At 52.9% G+C, this 18,985-nt stretch overlaps 9 protein-coding genes across 9 annotated transcripts; 3 read left to right on the plus strand and 6 right to left on the minus strand.

Annotated features, from left to right (window-relative positions):
• Window positions 1–1,019: 1,019 nt before the first annotated feature.
• On the minus strand, window positions 1,020–1,651 carry J4E86_003683 (uncharacterized protein; the record flags this gene model as incomplete). The annotated part of the gene is made up of 2 exons (XM_051444235.1): window positions 1,020–1,248; window positions 1,338–1,651. 2 exons carry the CDS (start codon window positions 1,649–1,651, stop codon window positions 1,020–1,022), a joined length of 543 nt encoding a protein of 180 aa, XP_051303860.1.
• A 1,099-nt stretch (window positions 1,652–2,750) lies between these two features.
• Window positions 2,751–3,566, minus strand: J4E86_003684 (uncharacterized protein; the record flags this gene model as incomplete). The annotated part of the gene is made up of 1 exon (XM_051444236.1): window positions 2,751–3,566. The coding sequence occupies one exon, from the start codon at window positions 3,564–3,566 to the stop codon at window positions 2,751–2,753; it is 816 nt and encodes a 271-aa protein (XP_051303861.1).
• Window positions 3,567–4,027: 461 nt separating this feature from the next.
• On the plus strand, window positions 4,028–4,990 carry J4E86_003685 (uncharacterized protein; the record flags this gene model as incomplete). The annotated part of the gene is made up of 1 exon (XM_051444237.1): window positions 4,028–4,990. The coding sequence occupies one exon, from the start codon at window positions 4,028–4,030 to the stop codon at window positions 4,988–4,990; it is 963 nt and encodes a 320-aa protein (XP_051303862.1).
• Window positions 4,991–5,053: 63 nt separating this feature from the next.
• J4E86_003686 (uncharacterized protein) lies at window positions 5,054–5,984 on the plus strand (the record flags this gene model as incomplete). Its single annotated transcript, XM_051444238.1, has 2 exons — window positions 5,054–5,883; window positions 5,936–5,984. 2 exons carry the CDS (start codon window positions 5,054–5,056, stop codon window positions 5,982–5,984), a joined length of 879 nt encoding a protein of 292 aa, XP_051303863.1.
• A 916-nt stretch (window positions 5,985–6,900) lies between these two features.
• J4E86_003687 (uncharacterized protein) lies at window positions 6,901–8,291 on the minus strand (the record flags this gene model as incomplete). The annotated part of the gene is made up of 2 exons (XM_051444239.1): window positions 6,901–7,507; window positions 7,558–8,291. The coding sequence occupies 2 exons, from the start codon at window positions 8,289–8,291 to the stop codon at window positions 6,901–6,903; spliced, it is 1,341 nt and encodes a 446-aa protein (XP_051303864.1).
• A 1,731-nt stretch (window positions 8,292–10,022) lies between these two features.
• Window positions 10,023–11,525, minus strand: J4E86_003688 (uncharacterized protein; the record flags this gene model as incomplete). Its single annotated transcript, XM_051444240.1, has 1 exon — window positions 10,023–11,525. The coding sequence occupies one exon, from the start codon at window positions 11,523–11,525 to the stop codon at window positions 10,023–10,025; it is 1,503 nt and encodes a 500-aa protein (XP_051303865.1).
• A 666-nt stretch (window positions 11,526–12,191) lies between these two features.
• On the minus strand, window positions 12,192–12,896 carry J4E86_003689 (uncharacterized protein; the record flags this gene model as incomplete). Its single annotated transcript, XM_051444241.1, has 2 exons — window positions 12,192–12,413; window positions 12,480–12,896. The coding sequence occupies 2 exons, from the start codon at window positions 12,894–12,896 to the stop codon at window positions 12,192–12,194; spliced, it is 639 nt and encodes a 212-aa protein (XP_051303866.1).
• A 1,244-nt stretch (window positions 12,897–14,140) lies between these two features.
• On the plus strand, window positions 14,141–15,622 carry J4E86_003690 (uncharacterized protein; the record flags this gene model as incomplete). The annotated part of the gene is made up of 1 exon (XM_051444242.1): window positions 14,141–15,622. The coding sequence occupies one exon, from the start codon at window positions 14,141–14,143 to the stop codon at window positions 15,620–15,622; it is 1,482 nt and encodes a 493-aa protein (XP_051303867.1).
• A 458-nt stretch (window positions 15,623–16,080) lies between these two features.
• On the minus strand, window positions 16,081–17,445 carry J4E86_003691 (uncharacterized protein; the record flags this gene model as incomplete). Its single annotated transcript, XM_051444243.1, has 1 exon — window positions 16,081–17,445. The coding sequence occupies one exon, from the start codon at window positions 17,443–17,445 to the stop codon at window positions 16,081–16,083; it is 1,365 nt and encodes a 454-aa protein (XP_051303868.1).
• Window positions 17,446–18,985: the final 1,540 nt, after the last annotated feature.

Raw genomic sequence — 18,985 nt, forward strand, 5'->3', positions numbered from 1 at the left:
AGACGAATCTTGCGTTCTTCTTGGCTCTCGGTGTACTCGTATTCAACAACCTTTTGGAAGCTTCTACTCTGCCTTCGGCCTGAGCGAGTCGACGGACGGCGTTCAAACGCAGCATCATGAGCCTCAGCACCGCTCGCTTCCTTTAGGGACCTCGTCGTCGGTACATGAATACGAGTTTGCTGATCATTTTCATAAGGAACAAGCGCTCTCGGTGTTCTTTCCGGGGGATGTAGTTGAGTTTGAGTCGTCGTGAGCCCGACCTGCTCGGCGACTATCGGTTCAGTGTAAAGAGGTTGTACTGTTTCAGGCCGTTCCCAAGGTGTTGCATTGCTGTTGTTTATTTTGCTCCTATGGTACCTCATCGCCTGCGAACGGACGCTTCGTCTTATCTCCTCATCCTTGAATTGAGTAGGGTCTGTCGCGGTAAGAAAGCGAAGTTGAAAAGGTCCATCGAGCTTTCCACGGCGACGGGCCGCTCTCGTTGTCGCGCGAAGGGTATTTGGCCAAGCATTGTTTCCAGACTGGTGGTTTGTGACCGCCAGTGAAGCGACATTAAGCTGGGAGGTCGTGATGTCACTCTCGCTGGGCGGGGTTGTGATGGAAGCCATGGATATTGGAGTGGTGTGGTGACCCAGAATGCCAAGAGAAAGCGGGGTCTGGCTCAGCGCAGGGAGCAGCGACGATGCCACGCAGCATAAATCACATACGATGCCTCTATACCTGTGTATCTGCCTATTTGTCGCCGAAGAAGAAACCGCGCTTTTATGTGAGGCTGGGGCATGGGCTTGTACCAGCCCAGGCTGACCTGTCGGTGAGCCGTCCCATGCAGGACACTACATGCGTTCACGGGTAATACGTCACCTCTTCGCTCCCGAGGTCGCATCGGGACCACGCCGCGATATGATAGAGCATGAGGTGCACAGCCCCACACTGGACAAGACATTGGTGGCCTGACGACACTAGAGGGCCGGCCAATTCAATGGATTAAGAGAGAAGCTTGCAGGATCACCAACATCCTTTTAATACGCGCATTGGGACGTCAATAACTTAGCCAAGATCTTCCGCACAGCCTTGCCATAGTCAATGAGCAACTGCCACAAAATGACCCCATCGCTCTGAACAGTAATTCGATCCTGGTCTGCTACCAATAGAGGCGAATCCTCCGCTATCGACTCAGCCGGATCCCAACGCCGTGCGACGACACCAGCTGGCCGGATCGTCTCGTTGCTATCAAACGACTCAACCATCCTGCGTTCATCAACGAATATATAATCGCAAGGCAGAATGGCTCCTAGATCTTCGTCAGGTTCTCAACTTTCTTCCCTCGGGATGTTTACGACGCACCCTCTCTCCTCAACTTCGCTCGAGCCTCATGCCACCGGTCCTCATCGATCAAGCTCGGCGCATCGTACAAGCTTGGCGACAGCGAATTGGCGCTGAACGGTGCAGGTATGAACCGGCGCACGTGCTCCAGAGCTTGCGATGCGGTCTCGCCTTTGTAGAACATGCGTCGCTTAACTTGCGGCGCGACGAAGCGACCATCTGGCAAGTCGTACAGCAGGCGATACTGCTCTTCGACATCAAGACTGTCGAGGTCGTCGATATAATAGCCCGCGACGTAGCCGTGGGTAGTCATGTCGCTTCGGCTCATGGCGTGAGCGGTATTCGTGTGGAATTTGAGAACTCACCCAGAAAGTCGAAGAAAGAGCCGTGGCTCATTAGCAACTCTCGATTGCATACAGTGAAGTAGGCATGTCGTCGAAGCATCTCTGTTAGTACTTTGACGGCGTCAAACGACACCCTGGCAAACCGCGCGCTGCGACGAACGGAAGACGAACGAGAGAAAGAAATAAGGACATGGTCTAAGTGCATACGCAAATCTACGCGACTATTACCACCTCATATACGAAGAAAACTGAACAGGTCTACAGACTACATTAAGACAAAAACCTACAAAGTAGGTAACCTAATGTCAACGTAGGCTCTAGAGTATTTAGTTTTCTATTAGGTTAACATGTTACCATACTGTTATACCCCATGCCGTCACCCTCACACCTCCACCACGCTACCAACCACCTTCGCCCGCATCCTCCCGACTCTCCTCCCACACCTCACTAACCGCAGACTTATCTGGATGTGACTGAATCCTCGGCATTCCAACCGATTCCGTCTCAATATAATAACCCCCTTCCTCCTTAAACTCAAGGAGGTATCTCCCATTAACAGGCCCAAATTCCTGGATTGACCGAATTTTGTTGAAAAGTGGCTTGGGTCTTCGATGTGGGAATTCGCCTAGCGGGAGGCATGTCTGATCAGAGACATGCGACAGCCATTTTTCGATTCGGGGTCTCGTGGCCATTGTTTTGTATGCGACGAGCATGCGGAAGCTGTTTGCTTGTTCGAAGATTTGTGTTGAGGTAGTTTGCTGGCTATCGGAGGCTGTTTCGGAGCTGGTTTCTGACTGCATCTTGGGGTTTGATGCGTACAGAGAGTTTGCGCGGCGTGAGGGGTGAGGTGTTCAGATGTATGCAGCCGCTACGGATAGTTTGTAGTAGTGTATGTGATGATATGTGCGGCTTTTGTATGCTTTTGGAGGTGTTGAACGTGTTCGGTTTAAATTTGGTGAAGTTTTTGTAGTTAGGGAGGATTTTGGTGTCTGAGGGCACAGTGGGCAGAAAGGACCATATTTATGAAATTCCCGTCTCTCATTCTTTGGTTACCACGCGACCCACCCATACGCAACGAGCCACTCACAACTTTCCTAAAGCTTTAAATGCGAGCTGAATTTCCTTCCTATAGAAGTCTTCCGCAACATAATATCTCTCCCCTCTCAAAATTTCTTTCACTCGCTTAGGCTTTGCCCGTAACTCCACACGCCTTTCTACTGCCTCGTATTTCTCATCTTTGTCTCTGCCTGCGCCAGAGCTATCTGCAACGATGGCTATGACTCTGATCAATGCAGGCATGTCCGGTATTGTGATCTCTTCCGCCTCAATGCCAATCTGGGTATTTCGCAGGATATCCGCACCAGTATACTCGATCACGCCAGGCGCGGATGTGAAATAGCTGCCTATGCAGCTGCCGAAGTAGGATATAGCCTTGTTCAAGAGGATAGAGAGTCGGCGCGGACGTAGTAGGGGTGACTCCGCATGCGTCGGCGAGGGAGAGCTGTTCGCTGCTTCCCGTATCGGCGCTGAGTCTGGATGGAAATCAGGTGGGTAGGAAAGGCCGGCGAGGGGATTGGGGCTAGGTGATGGTTGTGTAGCCCACGGTGCGCGTTCGTGCCAAGTACCTTCGTCCATATCTGCGCCTGCATCTCCACTAGTCTCGTACTTCTCCATGCTGTTTGGAGGTGTGTGATCGTTGGCTTTAGTTTCCATGGCATGAAGTGGTGATGCGGCCATGGCATCGGAATACGGATTGGTGGCGTCTCGGTCCGTCATCAAGTCAACCAAGTGTTTTGTGCGATCCATGGATGATTGTGCGGGAAGCGCGCTCGCTCTTGAATGGACTCCGGGGTCCACGGCTGGGTGCCGTTTTGGCGGTGACTGGTCTGCTTCATCCATGGTTGAGATGGCTGGATGCCGATGAAACGGGGCTCATGCGTTTGGAAAAAAGCTACACGAAGCCGCGCTAGGGCGTTGTAGGACTGTGCTGTGCAGTTGCAAGTGTAGTGAATGAGACTCGATGGAAGTCAGACTCGAACCTCTAGGAGTGAAGAGCGCGCATGAAGAAAGTGGGGACCCAAAATGAAGTTAACATATGAACGATGAGTGGTGAATGCCTCATAGCTAGAGACACACTGAGAGTGTATGCACCCAAATCCGCCATCCGCATGTCGTGGCAGATGCGTCACAACACCTATTCCCGGGTCAACATACATACAATTACTAAATTGCTGGCAGACAGTGACATGTACACTATATTTGCCCGCTCATTCATACCCAGGTAGCGGTCGATACATAAGTCTCGAAATTCCTCCCTGCTAAATCTTTCAATCGCTACAATTACACCTCACGACGCCAATATGTCAGACTCACCAACAACTCTAGATGCGCTCAAGAAAGTACCCCTTGATAATCCTCGATTACAGATCCCTCGTCCCGCGTTTCAACGCGAGACTACCTCTACTCCCTCAGAATGGCAAGCTTACACACCGAAGACTTCGCATGGGTTCATAGCCATGCATACCTCCACACCCGAGGACATGCATGAGAATAGGAATGCTGGAAAGCCTACAGCAGTCAAGGATTACTTCTCAGTACCAAAACAGAAGCATAATCCTATCCTTTCTCCTAACCCTGCGCCATATGAGCCGCATGGCTTCTTGCCACTTTGTTCGGTTGCGGCCGTTGAAGTCGACGCGACCGATTACTTTGGGCTCTCAGAAAGGACTATTAAAAGTGACACCGGAGGTGCAAGCTGCGCTGCTCCGGATATGGCCAAGGATGCCGATTGTGACGGTGCTCCGCAGCCCGATGGTCATGTGCACACGAGCCGGCGCTCGCTGGCCGAGGTTGCGCGTCCACCAGCAGAGTATAGCGAGCGCGATGTCGCGCCTAAGCCAGAAGAAGAACAAGGTACCCAAAAGGAAACTGAGGTCGAATTGCGCTGTGGCAGTGGCGAAGAGCTCAGCGACGAAGACAAAGAGACGGTCGATCGTTCACCTGCAGGCGACATGCCCGACCCGAGACACCATCGACTAACAGTCGAAGCTAATCCACCGCTCGCTTCATCGCCCATCGACAAAGCCCAAAAAGATCATACCGAAGAACGGAACCCTATTTCGGCGCTCAATAGAGCGCTCGACAGGATGTTACGAGAAGTCGCAACCGTTTGTAACATGGCATTAGACATGCACGTGGCTAGTAACGCTCCTCCCAGCACAGAACCCACGCTCGACAACACAGCGGACCGTGACGACGCCGAAACGACACCACAGTCGCCAACAGATGGATCTGAGGCTTCTGAGAGCGCTCATGCGGCATGACTACATGATAGCCGGCAACACGACGAGATGAATTCAGTATCCACAGAGATGAGCGCTGCGAACATGGACGAGACCGCTCTTTCAGAAACAGAGAAACCATCTCCAGTGATCCGACGGAAACTCAAAAAGACCTGGAAGAGGCTGGCGCCGCTCGAAGGGCACACTGGAAGACTCTTTGACACGATGCAACGTACAGACAACAGAACACTCATCGCATTGAAGTCCGGCTTCACAGTCGACATCGTGAATGCCGACACCAAGAAAACATTCGTCCGCAACGTTCCGCTTCGCATGTTATGGCATTTCTGTGGCGTCTCCGTTCTCGATCGCTTTATACCAGACAGGGACGGGTGCCCGGATCTGTTGAAGATACCCGTGAAAGAAGCTGAGAAATCTGGAGTCGCAAGAGTCATGCGATATATGCGTCGCGCGTGTAAAGCAGCTAGCGTGCGGCCCACAGGTGAGCTGCGCATACCACCCAGTCTGGCCGCCGGTATCGAGACGATTCGAGCCTGCCGTGTGTTCGGGCTGCACGCAGACGCCGATCGGATCGAAGATGTAATTATAGGCGAGTGGATAGGCAACGAAGCTTGGTACATGACCGACGAGCATGTTGAGCTGATATGGGATGGCTACCATGGTAGTCTTCGCGACACCGTTTTCGGGGATGTAATAGTCTGGTTTATATTGACAGAAGTGCAAGATAAGTCGCATCCTCTCGCGGAGGAGATAAGGTGGATGCTTGACCAAGACGATTACGAGACCTTGAAGGCAAGGGTTACGGAGGAGGTGCAAAGGAAGATGTGGAGACTGGAGGATCATGATCAGTTCATGGCACGATGCCAGTGGGAGCGGGCGGAACAGGTGCGGAAGGAGGAAGAACGTGCTGATCGGTTATTGCGAGGTCATCATCAAGGTCCGCTTTCGATGTCTAACAAAGAGCAGGCGGGTTTTCATCATGGAACCAGCGCGAAAGCTCTTGGTATCGAGATGATGCAAGCGGGATTGTGGGATGGCACAGGCGTAGGGGTCCTTCAAGATGTTCCAGTCCAATCTCCTGAGCCTCCGAGAGCTGGAGCTGATACGCCGCTTCCGAAGTCGCTTGGTAGACGTTGATGCAGAGTTTTGGTATAATGGGCAAACCACATGTTTAGGACTCGCCAGTAGTTTTGTGTTTTGAATTGCATCGGTGTTAGTCTCTTAGCTGGTTCCAATATGTTTTGCAACATTTGTGATATTAGCGTTTGAGATACGCGCGGCAGTGAGAACGCGCGATGAGAATGACGGCCTCTAAATTGTGTGACGCAATTTGAGATGAGAAAGAAACGAAGCGGGAAGAGATTCGCCATTGTCTCGACTTGGCTCTTACATCATCGACTAACCGCATTAGGTGTAGCATCGCGCATGTCCAGATGTCCTCAGCCCTGGAGCTTAGCATCAAGCACCGGGAACATGCTCTCTGATAATGCTCTCATCCTTCAAAGCCAAAAATGTCTGAAAATGGACCCAGTGATCAGTACGTACGGAATCGAAAACCACGTCTCCAGGATCAAGGTCCGCCCGTGCCACCGAAGACTCTCAGTACCGGAAACACCATCCGAACCATCAAACGCGTCGCAGCACCAAAACCCCTCAACTTACACAGTCACTCCAAACCACTCCCATCAGTGCCTCAATTACGAGCAGCTACTCCAGTAACGAAAGAACAACAAACAAAACCGCTCCCGGCACCACCAACAAGCGCCACATTGCGATTGACCTTGCTCTGGGTCGCAGCCTTCTGTATATGGTTTCTCCTAATCGTGGTATTACTACCCGTAATCACAGAGAAAGACGCAATGCCCGGTTTCAACAAATGGCTTCGTACGTTACTATGACTGAAGCTGCCTCCAAGTCCCCCCCAAGAGGGTCTACAACTTCGACTCCGCCTTCGTAGCGTCTACCAAACTCTTCCTCCCACCAAAGCCAAACAAATACGCAGCAACCTTCCGCATCTGGATCTCTTCACTCCCCTCAGTAATCCTGTACCGGCGATGGTGTCTCCAGATATGCTCAAACGGATAATGCCTCGAGTACCCATTCCCGCCATGGACCTGGATCGCGCGGTCCGCGGCCTGCGTACACAGCCTATTCGCGTAGTAATTACACATGGACACCTTATCGCCAATCTTCTTCTCAATCTCACCGTGCGGCATAGAATCCATCTCCAGCGCCGTCTTCCGGATCAGCTGTCGCAGCATCTCGCACTGCGTGGCGAGTTCGACGAGCGGGAACTGGATGCCTTGGTTGTGCGAGAGAGGGGTTCCGAAGGGCGCGCGTTGGTTCGCGTATTCGACGGATTGTTGGACGCAGTATACGGCGGCGCCGAGCGAGGATGCGGCTTGGCGGATGCGGTTCTCGTGGACGAAGGCTTGGGCGACGCCGAGGCCGTTGTGGATGGGGCCTAGTAAGGCGGTCTCGGGGACCCAGACGTCTTTGATGGAGACGGTGGCGTGGTCGGTGGGCATGTTCAGTGTCCTGGGCGTTGTTAGCATGTAAGCTCCAGCGCTGTGGAGCAGACGACGTACCACTCATACGACTCTGCCTTGAGGCCTGGTGTCTCTACCGGTACGACGAAGCACGAGATGCCCTTGATCTCCCCGTCCTTTCCAGACGTCCTCGCAAACACCGAGCAGTGTGTAGCGTGGTGCATACCAGTCTGCCACCGCTTGTATCCATTCAACACCCATCCCTTCACACCATCTCTCGTCTCCGGCCGCCCCTTTGTCGCCATGTGTGTCGCATCCGAGCCATGACCGGGCTCCGTCAAGCCGAACGTCATCCTGAACTTGCCCTGCAGCCGCAGCGGTATGAACTCCTTCTTCTGCTGATCATTGCCAAAGTTCATGAGCATGATGACGTCGGGGAAGTTGCCTACCATCGAATGCTCTGTCTGCAAGTCGTTAAACAGGCCCAGCCCCTTCGCGGCGAGATGCTCTCGGATGACGGCCATCCAGAGGTTGCTCCCTCGTCCATCGGCACTGTTCTGACCGCCGTATTGCTTTGGCAGCGACAGTCTGTAGAAGCCGGCTTCATCCGCCAGTCGCCTGGACTCTGCCAATAGCTCCTCCCATTCCTTGCGCGGCAGGCCGCCATTGTCCCAATCCGTTCGAGCGTGCTCGCGGCGGTGGTCGAAGAAGCGGTTGTTGTCGTCTTTGTGTTGGAGCGGGGTGATCTTCTCATCGATGAACTTGTCGAGATCGGCGAGGTATTGCTTCAGATCATTGGGGATCGAGAAGTTCATCGTGTGCGACAGCGACATCGTGGGGGTCTCTTGATGGGTGCGGTGCGTGGAAGACAATAGGGCTGGTGTCAGCGATCTGGGTATTTCTCAATTGCGAACGTCAAGCTAGAAGCTCGCGGTATAAGGGCAAGCTTCGGGACGCGCATCTTGATGACTCGCTTGCTCTCAGTCGTGGAGTTGCTGTTCGAGGAGCGCTGCTTTGCGGGGAAAGAAGCACAGGCCAAGCGGAGTTGACCTCGGCCTTAGCGGGCGCGCCTCCAGCCTTCCCTCAACATGCGAGTAACGCGCGCAGGACATCTCTACCAATGAACACTTTGTTCAGTCGCCATGGTCGCGCTGTCAGCATGGCAGACCTGCAAAGCTGGACTGTCGACAGTTCACATAATCTGACACGCCATATCTAAGTCCCGGAGGCGAAGAAACTGGTTCATACTGAGCTGCATTTAGTAGCTATACTACCCGCATACAGTATCTTTTGGTTGTATGTAGCGCACACTGAACTGCATAAAATATCTTCTTGGTACGTTATGCTGCTACATATTCATCATGGTTCAGACCGATATTCTCCACTTATCGCACTATCGCTACCAACGTATGGGCTTCGGCAGCGGTCTACAAGTACAGAATGTGCCTCTCGATACTAACATGTCTCTTTCTCTTTTATCTTGCATCGCCACTCACCCTGTCATGGACTCTCAAACTCCCAGTGAGAACGTTGCAGTGGGCACGGATGTGATTCTTCAAGCATCTGCTAATTCGGCTACTACGTATCCTATCGACCCCTACGACGATGAAGAAACCGACACACAGGAGAAATCTACCCCTCTCCACCATGCTAGGGCCATCAAAATGAGAACGAGCATAGTTTTACGAGAGTGCAAAATATACATAAACGGCTTCCCAGGAAAGGATAGTAAGGGGCCTAACAACGCATTCCACATGCGTATCATTGGATTTATTCTCGGCGAAGTTCTGCCAACGGAGGAAAACATCGACCGCATTTACCACATGGTCATGTATCGCAACAACTTAGCAAGGCTAGCGATGCATCTCCTGGACATTGCCAATATTCATCGGCCTAAGGGAAAAGACATTTTCGACTTTGATCCAGACTTCTTCGAGCACCGGATGATGCCAGTGACCCGGTCTAGATGGCTCACTGCATGGCAGCACTTCATTACCGGATTGCTGCCCCTTCCTGTCCACGATAGAGAAGAATCACAGGGCCCTTCGTGGCGAAAGCCACGTCGGTACATCGCTGCAGCTATAGCCCTTGATTCCTCTATCAAACATGATGCAGATATTGAAAGTGCTGTGGAGCGTATGAGGAATTGTACGTATCTGTGGCTATCCCACTCGCGAAGTTATACTGACGACAGCACATAGGGTACGAGGACTATCTCAGGGACGCCAAGCCACACTTAAATCTAGATGGGGGGCAAGGCTGAGTGGAAAAGTTCAGCATCAGAGCCTGCGCAAATGGACCTTATATCCTTACTCCGAGAAAGGCGCTATGAGGGCGACGCAAACTTGGAATAGCCAGCACTTGGGACTGCCGAGGAACACCTACGGAGACACTTTGCGCATCGCTTGGGCAACAAAAAGGCTTCCTCTGAATGTACGCACGCACTTCGGTAACTACATTCCAACAACATACAAGACATCGTATAAAACTAGGCTCATATTTCAACTCAACGAAATAATTAACATAGTTGTCTCATAGACCCCTACGACCCCACGCGTCAACACTCAAACCTTCCGAAAACCCTTGTACCACCGCCTCTTCACGCCATTCTGCTCCGACGCCAGCTCATCCTCCGCCCGAATCTGTTCGTAATCATCCGAAGAAACCGTCGCAAAAGACTCCGCTGATGAGTTCTCCTGCGACGTTCCCACGCCCGCGCTACCCTCACCAGTCCCTTCATCCGTCGCATTGAGTACCGTTAGAAGCTCCGCTTCCGCCTCAACTTGGGTCCGTCCACCTAGTTCCTCCGGCTTTAGCTTCAATCCAGCCGTATCCTCCAACCTCCCTTTTCCCCTTCCAATTCTCCCCACGTCCAAACCCACCGGCACAGCGCTCATCCGCTCAAAAGCCTTCTTCTTCGGCGACGACGACGGAAGCGGCAGATCTTGGAACGGCCTCAACCCCGCTATCGCCTTTGTTAACTGCTCGATCTCATCTTCCTGAACACGATTCTCACTGCTATACACACTACTACCCGCACCATCCTCCACCTCCTCCTTCTTCATCTGCACAGCCGGATCGTCCATCATACAAACCTCCTCCCGCTCATCCAGTCCCGCTACCTCCATACCCGGAATAAACTCGGACGCATGACGCTTCTCTTCCCGGGAGGTTACTCTGGGGATACGCTGGCTTTTCGAGTCGCTTATCCGCTTGACCAACTCGCGGGGAATATGTTGTTCGCCGTCGTCAACAACCTTGTCTTCTAGCACATCGCCCTCGAGTTTCGCGAGCGCTTTCGCTTGTTCTTCTGCGCGGAGGGCGAGGACGCGGTCGAGCGTGGGTGTGCGGTCGACACTTCGGCGCTTGCTTGATTTGGTGAGCGGAGACGGTGCTTCGTTGATCGCGGAAAGAGGGGTCGTGTATTGGATTGGGATTTCTGCGCTCTTCCTAAACGAAGCTGTTCTAGACTTCGCCAGCTTCGGCGATATTGCCGGGTTCTCGAAGTTGAATCTAGGCAGAATTGGCGGAAGAGGCGCGCTCTTCCTCTTTACTGCCGTCTTTGGCTCATGTTCAGGTAGCGATTGTAATGGCTGATCTGCCTTGATCTTTCCACGCTTCTCTGTTGCTAGCTTGATCGCATCGGTGGTGTCCTGGCGCATCTTCTGATTCACATCTTTCGTTCCGAGGAAGTTGTATTTATCTGGACTCCTCAGGTCGGTGTGGTTCCGCGGGTCTGCGGCGTCGAAGTAGGGGGTGAAATCCCTTCTATTGCCCTTGTTGTCTTTGCCAGCGGTCCTAGATGTGTTCTTCGGTGGCGTAGATGCTGAAGGCGTTACTTGACCTTGTGCATACGGTCCACCGCCAACAATCTCGGCATACGGATTATGCCACTGATGTTGACCATAAGTTTGAAGACCCGCAACTTGATCCTGCTGTTGCTGTTGCTGGCCCTGCGTAGCTCCAGTCTCAACATCAAAGCCCTTCGCGTATGCTGCATCTAGATTTCGCGGTGTTGCATTGGAGATGTTGTGGATTGCGCCACTTGCGTCGTCCCAGTATGGCATTGTCTGCGTATCATATTGGAAAGGATCACTATTCCGCTGCGAATTCCGAGTCGAACCAATATGCTGACTTTGCGGTTGCGGGGCGGGGTTTGGATCACTTGATACTTGGACGTGGCCTCGTCGGTGTGGATATCGGTTTCTGGGTCCGCGAGGCGGGTTCCAGTTTGGGTCTGGCTGTGTCATTTTTAGAGGTTGGAAGGATGTCTAGGGTGCGTGGGTTGAGGGGGAGCCAAATGCAGTGGTTTCACAGTGTAAGGGTAATTGGTGTTTTGACTTGCTTGCAGGAGGTGGTTCGTTAGAGTGTGGAGTACGAAAGAGAAATGAGGTTCCCCGGCGGCGAGGTAGACGGATGTGCACGCCGTATGTGAGTATTGTGTGAGTGAATGAACGGTGTTGTTGTGCGCTGTGTTCGCCGCCTGTTGCTCTGGTGATTTTGGTCACTGATGAAAGATGGTGTTCGAGAATGTGCGCAGGTCTTGAAGCTAATAGAAGTCACGTCATAAGATTGGAAGTCAGCGCCGTAGAAGGCCATCAGTTGTAGCACCTAGCGACTCTTCCAGTAATCACTTCAGCAATCATCCTGTCATACCGATCAATCACATTGACAACAGAGTCTTTCCATCAACCCACAATTACTCAGAACAGCTTCTCTTCATGCTGCTAGTGTCAACGTGGCACCTTGCCATTGAAGGCCGTCGGAATGTCTCGGTCGACCTCTTCAAAGTCTTCAGTCAATTCGTCCTCATTCTGTACCATCTCAAAGCTCTCACCTAAACCTCGTTCTTCATCATGCCAGGTCTTCGGCCTTGTGCGTGACGCGTCCGGCAATTTCGACCCCTCTGTGGTCCCGTTCTGCGTCTCGTTGGCGTTCATAGCTTGTTCATCACACTGTGAGTAAGTAAATACCTGGCCAAATTTATCGATACCTTGAAGGGGCTTATGTGGCCTACGGACCTGGCCAACGTCGTTGCTCCTTGACGTCAGCGCAGCATCGAGGCCGAAGGTGATGTCTTCCATGTCTCCGATCTTAGATTGGCGTCTTCCTGATGCATCGCTTATGGGTGTGTCGTGTGTACCAAACCGAACTCCAGATTTCCTTGATCGGCGTGCTACATCTTCAGCAGTGGGCTGGGGATTTACTGGCACATTTGGCCGCAGCTCTTGTGTGCCGTAGTATATCCTCGAGCGCAGACTATGCCGATCTATTGGTGCTTGCGCTACATCGGGCGCTAGAGCGCTTGGTTGATGTACGGACGTCTCTAGTTCGGAAATGGATGGGAACATGGAGAGGCGAATGAGGTACCTGTGGCGGGCGCGAGCCGTAGCAGAAAGCGAGTCGTGCCCACTGGGAGGTGAGTGATTTTGTGACATGTTGACGAGTGAGTAAAGTTACTGTATTGCTGAGCAAGATGGAATGCGCGAAATCTTTGGCTGAAGATGTAAGCTCTCAAATAGATGAGGCGCGGTGTTGCTGGCGGTCCTCCTCCAGCGATGTTCTGGCAAAGCTACGACACAGCCAACTCAGACAACGCGCTTGCGTAGCCATTCCATCGACATCGTCGTGCGTGACAATCGCCATCGATAGCGTGGCTTTTCCAGTGAATCTGTATTGACGCAAGTACCACCGGCGTTGAATCTTTGCCATGATAACGCCATGCGCTGCTGTGATGTCACGGGTTGTGAATGTTTTCTCCAACGTAGCGCGCGTGTGGAGGACAAGTGTGTGCCACTCTGCGCAATGGCGACGCAATCATGCAGTATACCTCGGTGATTCTCGAGCAAAGGCAAGGGGCGAATATGATTACTATACAGGAAGAAAGCTCATCCTTCAGTCACCTCAAATGCGTGGAGGGGTGGAGACGTGTAAATTGCAGGAGGGGGTGTTGTGGCGCGCGCCACACCCAGGCAACCTGAGCGGGTCAACTTCGTCCGCGCCATAATCATACTTGTTCGCTACACTGCGCGAACGTCAGTAAGCTAATCCGAACACGACCGCGAAGTTTACTTTACACATTTTGCTTATGCGTGTTTACCGGTTGCGTGGGAATGGACAGCCCTGGAGCTGGCCCGCGAGAGTCACGTGGTACGCTAGCTACGCGAGACCCTATCTGATGTTTCATCCTTCCCACATCTCCGCTGTTTCCACCAACGACTCATCGTTCGCGACCCAACGCATCCTTCCGCAACGTCCTGCGAACGCTTGATCTGGCACTGGGAAGCGCGCTGATGGAAACAATGTCCGGCTTGGCGCACGCGTGGCAAGACGATTGAAACAAAGCCGCTGCCAGACGGGCACTAGCATCGTGACGCCCTTGACATTGGTTCATGCCATTACGCATTTGGCAACATGGCCGTTACGGGAAGGATCGTAACCAATATGAATACGAAGCAGGTGTATGCGGTTACAGAGTGGTAGGTATATTAGGATTTGGGCTGCTCGTGATGTGAACCGTTGTCATCCATTACACTCATTCTCTCAACTGCCTTTCGGATATCCTCTCATTTTCTCTCGTTGAATATCTTGAGCGGAATCTTCGGCTGGTCTGAGTGACGTTCTTTACCTTCTCGCCCATACTACATTTGCCTCTTCCAAACCCCTTTAACAAGACTACAACATGCGTTTCGAGATTATCGCACTCCTGGCAGCAGCTGCCACCTCGTCCGCTCAATCGGTCATCGGTACAGCTTATGGCTATGGTGCTGGCGCGACTGGTGGAGGAAAGGCTGCTGCTGTCACCCCAACGTCAAACGAGGAGCTGGAGAAGTACCTGTCTGACGACACCGAGCGCGTCATTCTTCTCACTCAGCAGTTTGACTTCACTGGCAAGACCACTTCTGGTCCTGGTTGCGACAAGACCACTTGCTCAGCTAAGAGCGGCGGCGGACAGTACTACTTGGGCGACCTCTCCTGCGGTGGCTCGGATATGACGCCCGTCAGCTCCATCACCTACGACGCAGGCGCCGAAACAGCCTTGAAGGTCGGATCGAACAAGTCCATTCTTGGTGTTGGCGGAAAGGGTGTGATCAAGGGCAGAGGTCTCTCCATCGCCAAGGATGCCAGCAATGTCATCATCCAGGGCGTTGAATTCACCACCATCAACCCCGGCGTCGTATGGGGTGGCGATGCTCTCGACATGCAGGGAGGAAACACCAAGATCTGGGTAGACCACTGCAAGTTCTCCCTCGTCGGTCGCATGTTCGTCGTCAGCCACTACGACGGCTCCGAGGCTACCCTTTCCAACAACGAATTCGATGGTGTCACTACCACTTCTGCTACCTGCAACGACAACCACTACTGGACGATGATGATGATTGGAAAGACTGAGAAGTTTACACTTGACAAGAACTACTTCCACGACGTTTCCGGCCGCGCTCCCAAGCTTGGTCAGGACGGTGTCAACAGCTACTTCCACGCCGTCAACAACTACTTCGAGAACATGAAGGGCCATGCCTTTGATGCTTATGACGGCGTCAGTGCGCTTGTTGAGGGTAACGCTTTTGTTGCCGTTGACCAGCCCAACACCGAGCACGCTGCCGGTGTTACCAGTTTTGTTAGCAAGGGTGGCGATGCCTGCTCATCCGTCTTCGGCCGCGCGTGTCTTGAGAACAGCGTCGACTCTTCCAGCGGCGAGCTCTCCCCAGGCTCATCCTCCGGCTTCATTGCGAAGCTCGGAAAGATTGACGTTCCCGAGCCCATGGAAGCCAGCAAGGTCGCCGCCTACGTCAAGGCCAATGCTGGTCCCGCAAACCTCGGTGCTCCGTCTTCATCTGCCCCTGCCGCCGAAAAGGTGGTGGACTCTGATGCCGCTACCAGCGTCTCCAAGTCCATCGTTTCCAAGCCTACATCAGCTAGCAGCGTTACCAAGCCCAAGCCGGCCGCTACCACCACCGCGGCTGCTGCGCCAGCACCTGCTGCTCCCACCGGATCTGGATCCTCTGCTGGCGCTGCCAAGCTCTACGCTCAGTGCGGTGGTCAGGGTTTCACTGGCCCTACTGAGTGCGAGGCTCCTGCTACATGTGTGAAGAGCAATGACTGGTACTCTCAGTGCATCAACAGCTCTTCCAAGTTCCGTCGCGCGCTTGGACGCTACTTTTAAGCGTTGAGTGCATCGAAGACGCAGAGGACGATTAAGCAATAATACTACGGATGGGAGACGATGTCAGGGTCTGATAGAGACGATTCTTGTGTAAATACTTCTATTTCAATTCATTCGGCGTACACGCCGTGTATATTCCAGTTCGATACAGTGCCGTTAATTTAGTATATTCTCGTCGCTGTGCCTTCCTAAGCTTTGCGTAGTTCGTCGGCGATAGTCATCCAATGCGACGAACCACAAGTCATCTCTGCCTTTCAAACGCCACGCTATGCAAGGTGTACAAAGGAAAACCCAGTCCAGAACAGACCAACACGTCTCCAATCATGCTCCGCTACTCAGTACGTAAGCTAATAACCCCGTCGCTCATGGCTTCGGCATCGCAAGAGCTCAGCGGTTCTTAACACCGCATTGTCGTGCATGTGACTGCTATCGTCCTGCGACAGCCCTTCTGTCTGCCATTAGGGCTTCTTGAAATTTTCATCCGGCTCGGCGCTGCTTTGTGCGTCGCTGCTCGCTGCTTTCGTATCTTCCGCCATGATTCGCAAGACTGCGAACTTGCGAACCATGCTTTCTGGACTAGCCGATAGCTGTGGCTCCACAGCCGGTTCTGCTGTTGGCTGGTGTTCCTGTAAGCGCCTTGCAGCTGGCTTAAAGGACTTCTTCTTCGACTGCTTTCCACATCCCTCCCGGCTATGGTCGTTCTTATCGCCTATCCGTTTCATCCAATTCGTGTTAAAGACTGGGCGGTGTTGTTCATTCACGTCCGGATCGCGTACGCGCGCTTCAAGATTCGGATACCCCTTCAACATAGCCAGCATATCTTCATCAATTCCTGGTACCTCCCGACCTTCGCTGTCGGCCTCAAACTCGCGGAGCCGTTGCCCAACAGCCTTGATCGCTGCGTAGGTGTACCGGCTGTTCTTGCCGAGGCAGTTCCATAGCGTCTCCAACTCTACAGCAAAGATTGGTGGAGCAAGATGGCACTCGGCGATGTAATGATCTACCCTTGAAGCATCTTTGTGGAGATCGAAGAGCTCCATCGTGCGAGCCAACGAGCAAGCGACAAACGTGTTCTTTGGAACGCGGATCTGCTTCATCGAGCTCATCGTCTGGTAGTTGCAAGCTCGCAGCATCCAAGCTATGAGGGCTTTCATAGCGGCCTTGCTAGCTACTCCCCGAGGTAGATCCATCTCTTGACATACCGGTGCGCCCTTCCAGTTCACGTCGTCCTCGCGGTGTGTTGTGCGGATGAACTTGTTGACCACCTTACGACCCAGGAACAGCACAAGCATCTTCTTTGGCACCTGGTAAGCGAGCGTGACTCCGGTATCCTGTTCTACAATGTCCAATACCGGCCCATTGAGCGCGTTCATCTTCCGCTCAGGCTGGAGATAAGGCAGCAGACTTTGCAGGGTGTGAAGGTGGCGTATGTCCTCAGGATTCGGATACGGGCACTCCATACCTGAATACGCCGCCCAGCCTACCCACCCAAGTGTACTGAAAGCCTCGACGGGAGAGGTGTTATATTCTGATAGTTCATCTCCATCGCTGGGCCGGTAGCTTTGGTTGGCCATCTGCCCATCTATACTGCCGTTGAAAGGTTTTACTAGCGGGTAGAGAGTAGAACTGCAACTCTGCTGTGCTTCTGAGGTGCCATGTGCGGGGTAGCCTTTGTCACGACGTGCAAGATAGGCTCCAACGACGTCTCCATTCCGCTCATACGCTTCCGCATCTGGGTGACCAGGCGTAAAGATCGCAGCCTTGGGATGCAACTTCGATGCCGTGACGGTACCGTCAGAGTCATAATGATAGTACGTCGTCATTTTGGGTGATGCTGCTCCCTTCTGGTTTCGCGATGTGGGTGATGGCTGACTGTCGAAACAGAGGGTTGAGGTAACGGAGTCGAAAGAACTTCTGCGGCTTGAAGCAAATTCAAATACGGAGTTTGCCACCGAACCAGTCGAACTGTCTTGATTGTGAGTGTGCTGGATGCGAGAGGCGGGTTGTGCGCCCGCTATGTAGTCTATAGCGAGAGAATACATAGCAGCGTGAAGCGACAGGGCTACTGTGAATTATTAATGATTATTGACAATGCGACGGCGTTGTTGCGAGACAGTGTTGTTGATGGAGAGAGGTGGAGTGAAAGGGTGAAGGATAGTCGCTGTTGAAGGTCGCTTGCGCCAAGCCCGCGCCCATACCTGATTCGGCTACACTTACCGGAACTTAGGTGAAACACCGCGCCAAGACACTATCACGTGTGGTATCCCGAGCTTACTTAGACAGACGGATGGACATACACTTAACGCTCATGCATACTATGGAGCATCTGCGACTCAAAAATAGTGAAGGACATGACGTCAACGCAGCGAGAAAATGTCTCATTCAGTCGACATGCATCCAACATCAAACAACGACCCTTCGAACGCCTGTGGCTACAACATGGGTCCTCCAGAACCTCACAGCAGCGCGTTACTAGATGTCACAAGTATCCTTTCGGAGAATGCATATCCAGGAGGTAGTTTTTTCTTATCACTAGACCCTACCATCATGAGAAGCACATTACACGCCTCCATACGTCTCGTTTCCGATCCTTCTTCTCCAGTGTGACATTATTGCTCATGAGCGTCACATACTTGCCGGCCAAGTAACCTTCGTTGCAATCCCCAAGCCCATATTGCTGGCCTATCGAGGAAAACAACCCGCTCTTCTGCCAGTCCGCCCGTCCGCGACGCCGCGCGGCGAGTAATGATCGGCGAGCTGGTCCTCCAAGCCACTGACCAGATGATTCGCGAGAGAAGGCCTCACCAGGCCCCCTCTTACCTCCAGCTAGAGCAGAGAGTGCGGCGAATTGATGTTTATCGGGATCCGGTGCGAATGAATTATGCTCATCTAAGCGCAGCGCTGGTGGGGTGTTAGGAAGTGACTTCGCTCGTGGCCTAGGCGTGATTGGTGCAGAACGGATGCAGGTAGCTTCTGGGCTACGCATATTTCCTTGCAGAATGCATTCTTCCGGGCCAGTGTCGCGACCTAATCCTCCTATTGTCCCTCCAGAATTAGACGACGCTAATGGTGTCTTCGATACGGGCACAATGTGCGTATGTCGCGGTGGAACGTCGTCAGCACTAACCACACGGAGGTGCCGATGAGAGGGCATCGCACGTCGAACGGTAGGTCCTTCATCATCCTTGTCTTCCGACCGACATTCATCGATGTGATCTTTTGCAGTAGCAGCATCATGTTCGGCGAGAACCTGCTGCATATATGTCCTAGGCTCGTTCAGGGTGGTGTCACGCCAGTTGGACTGCTCCGGCCTTGCCTGAGCTGCGATTCGCCGACGGCGCTCTTCAGCTTCTTCCGATGTCT

This window comes from Alternaria arbusti (assembly GCF_024043155.1).
Source record: "Alternaria arbusti strain BMP 1465 chromosome Unknown scaffold_4, whole genome shotgun sequence".
Lineage (NCBI taxonomy): Eukaryota > Fungi > Ascomycota > Dothideomycetes > Pleosporales > Pleosporaceae > Alternaria > Alternaria arbusti.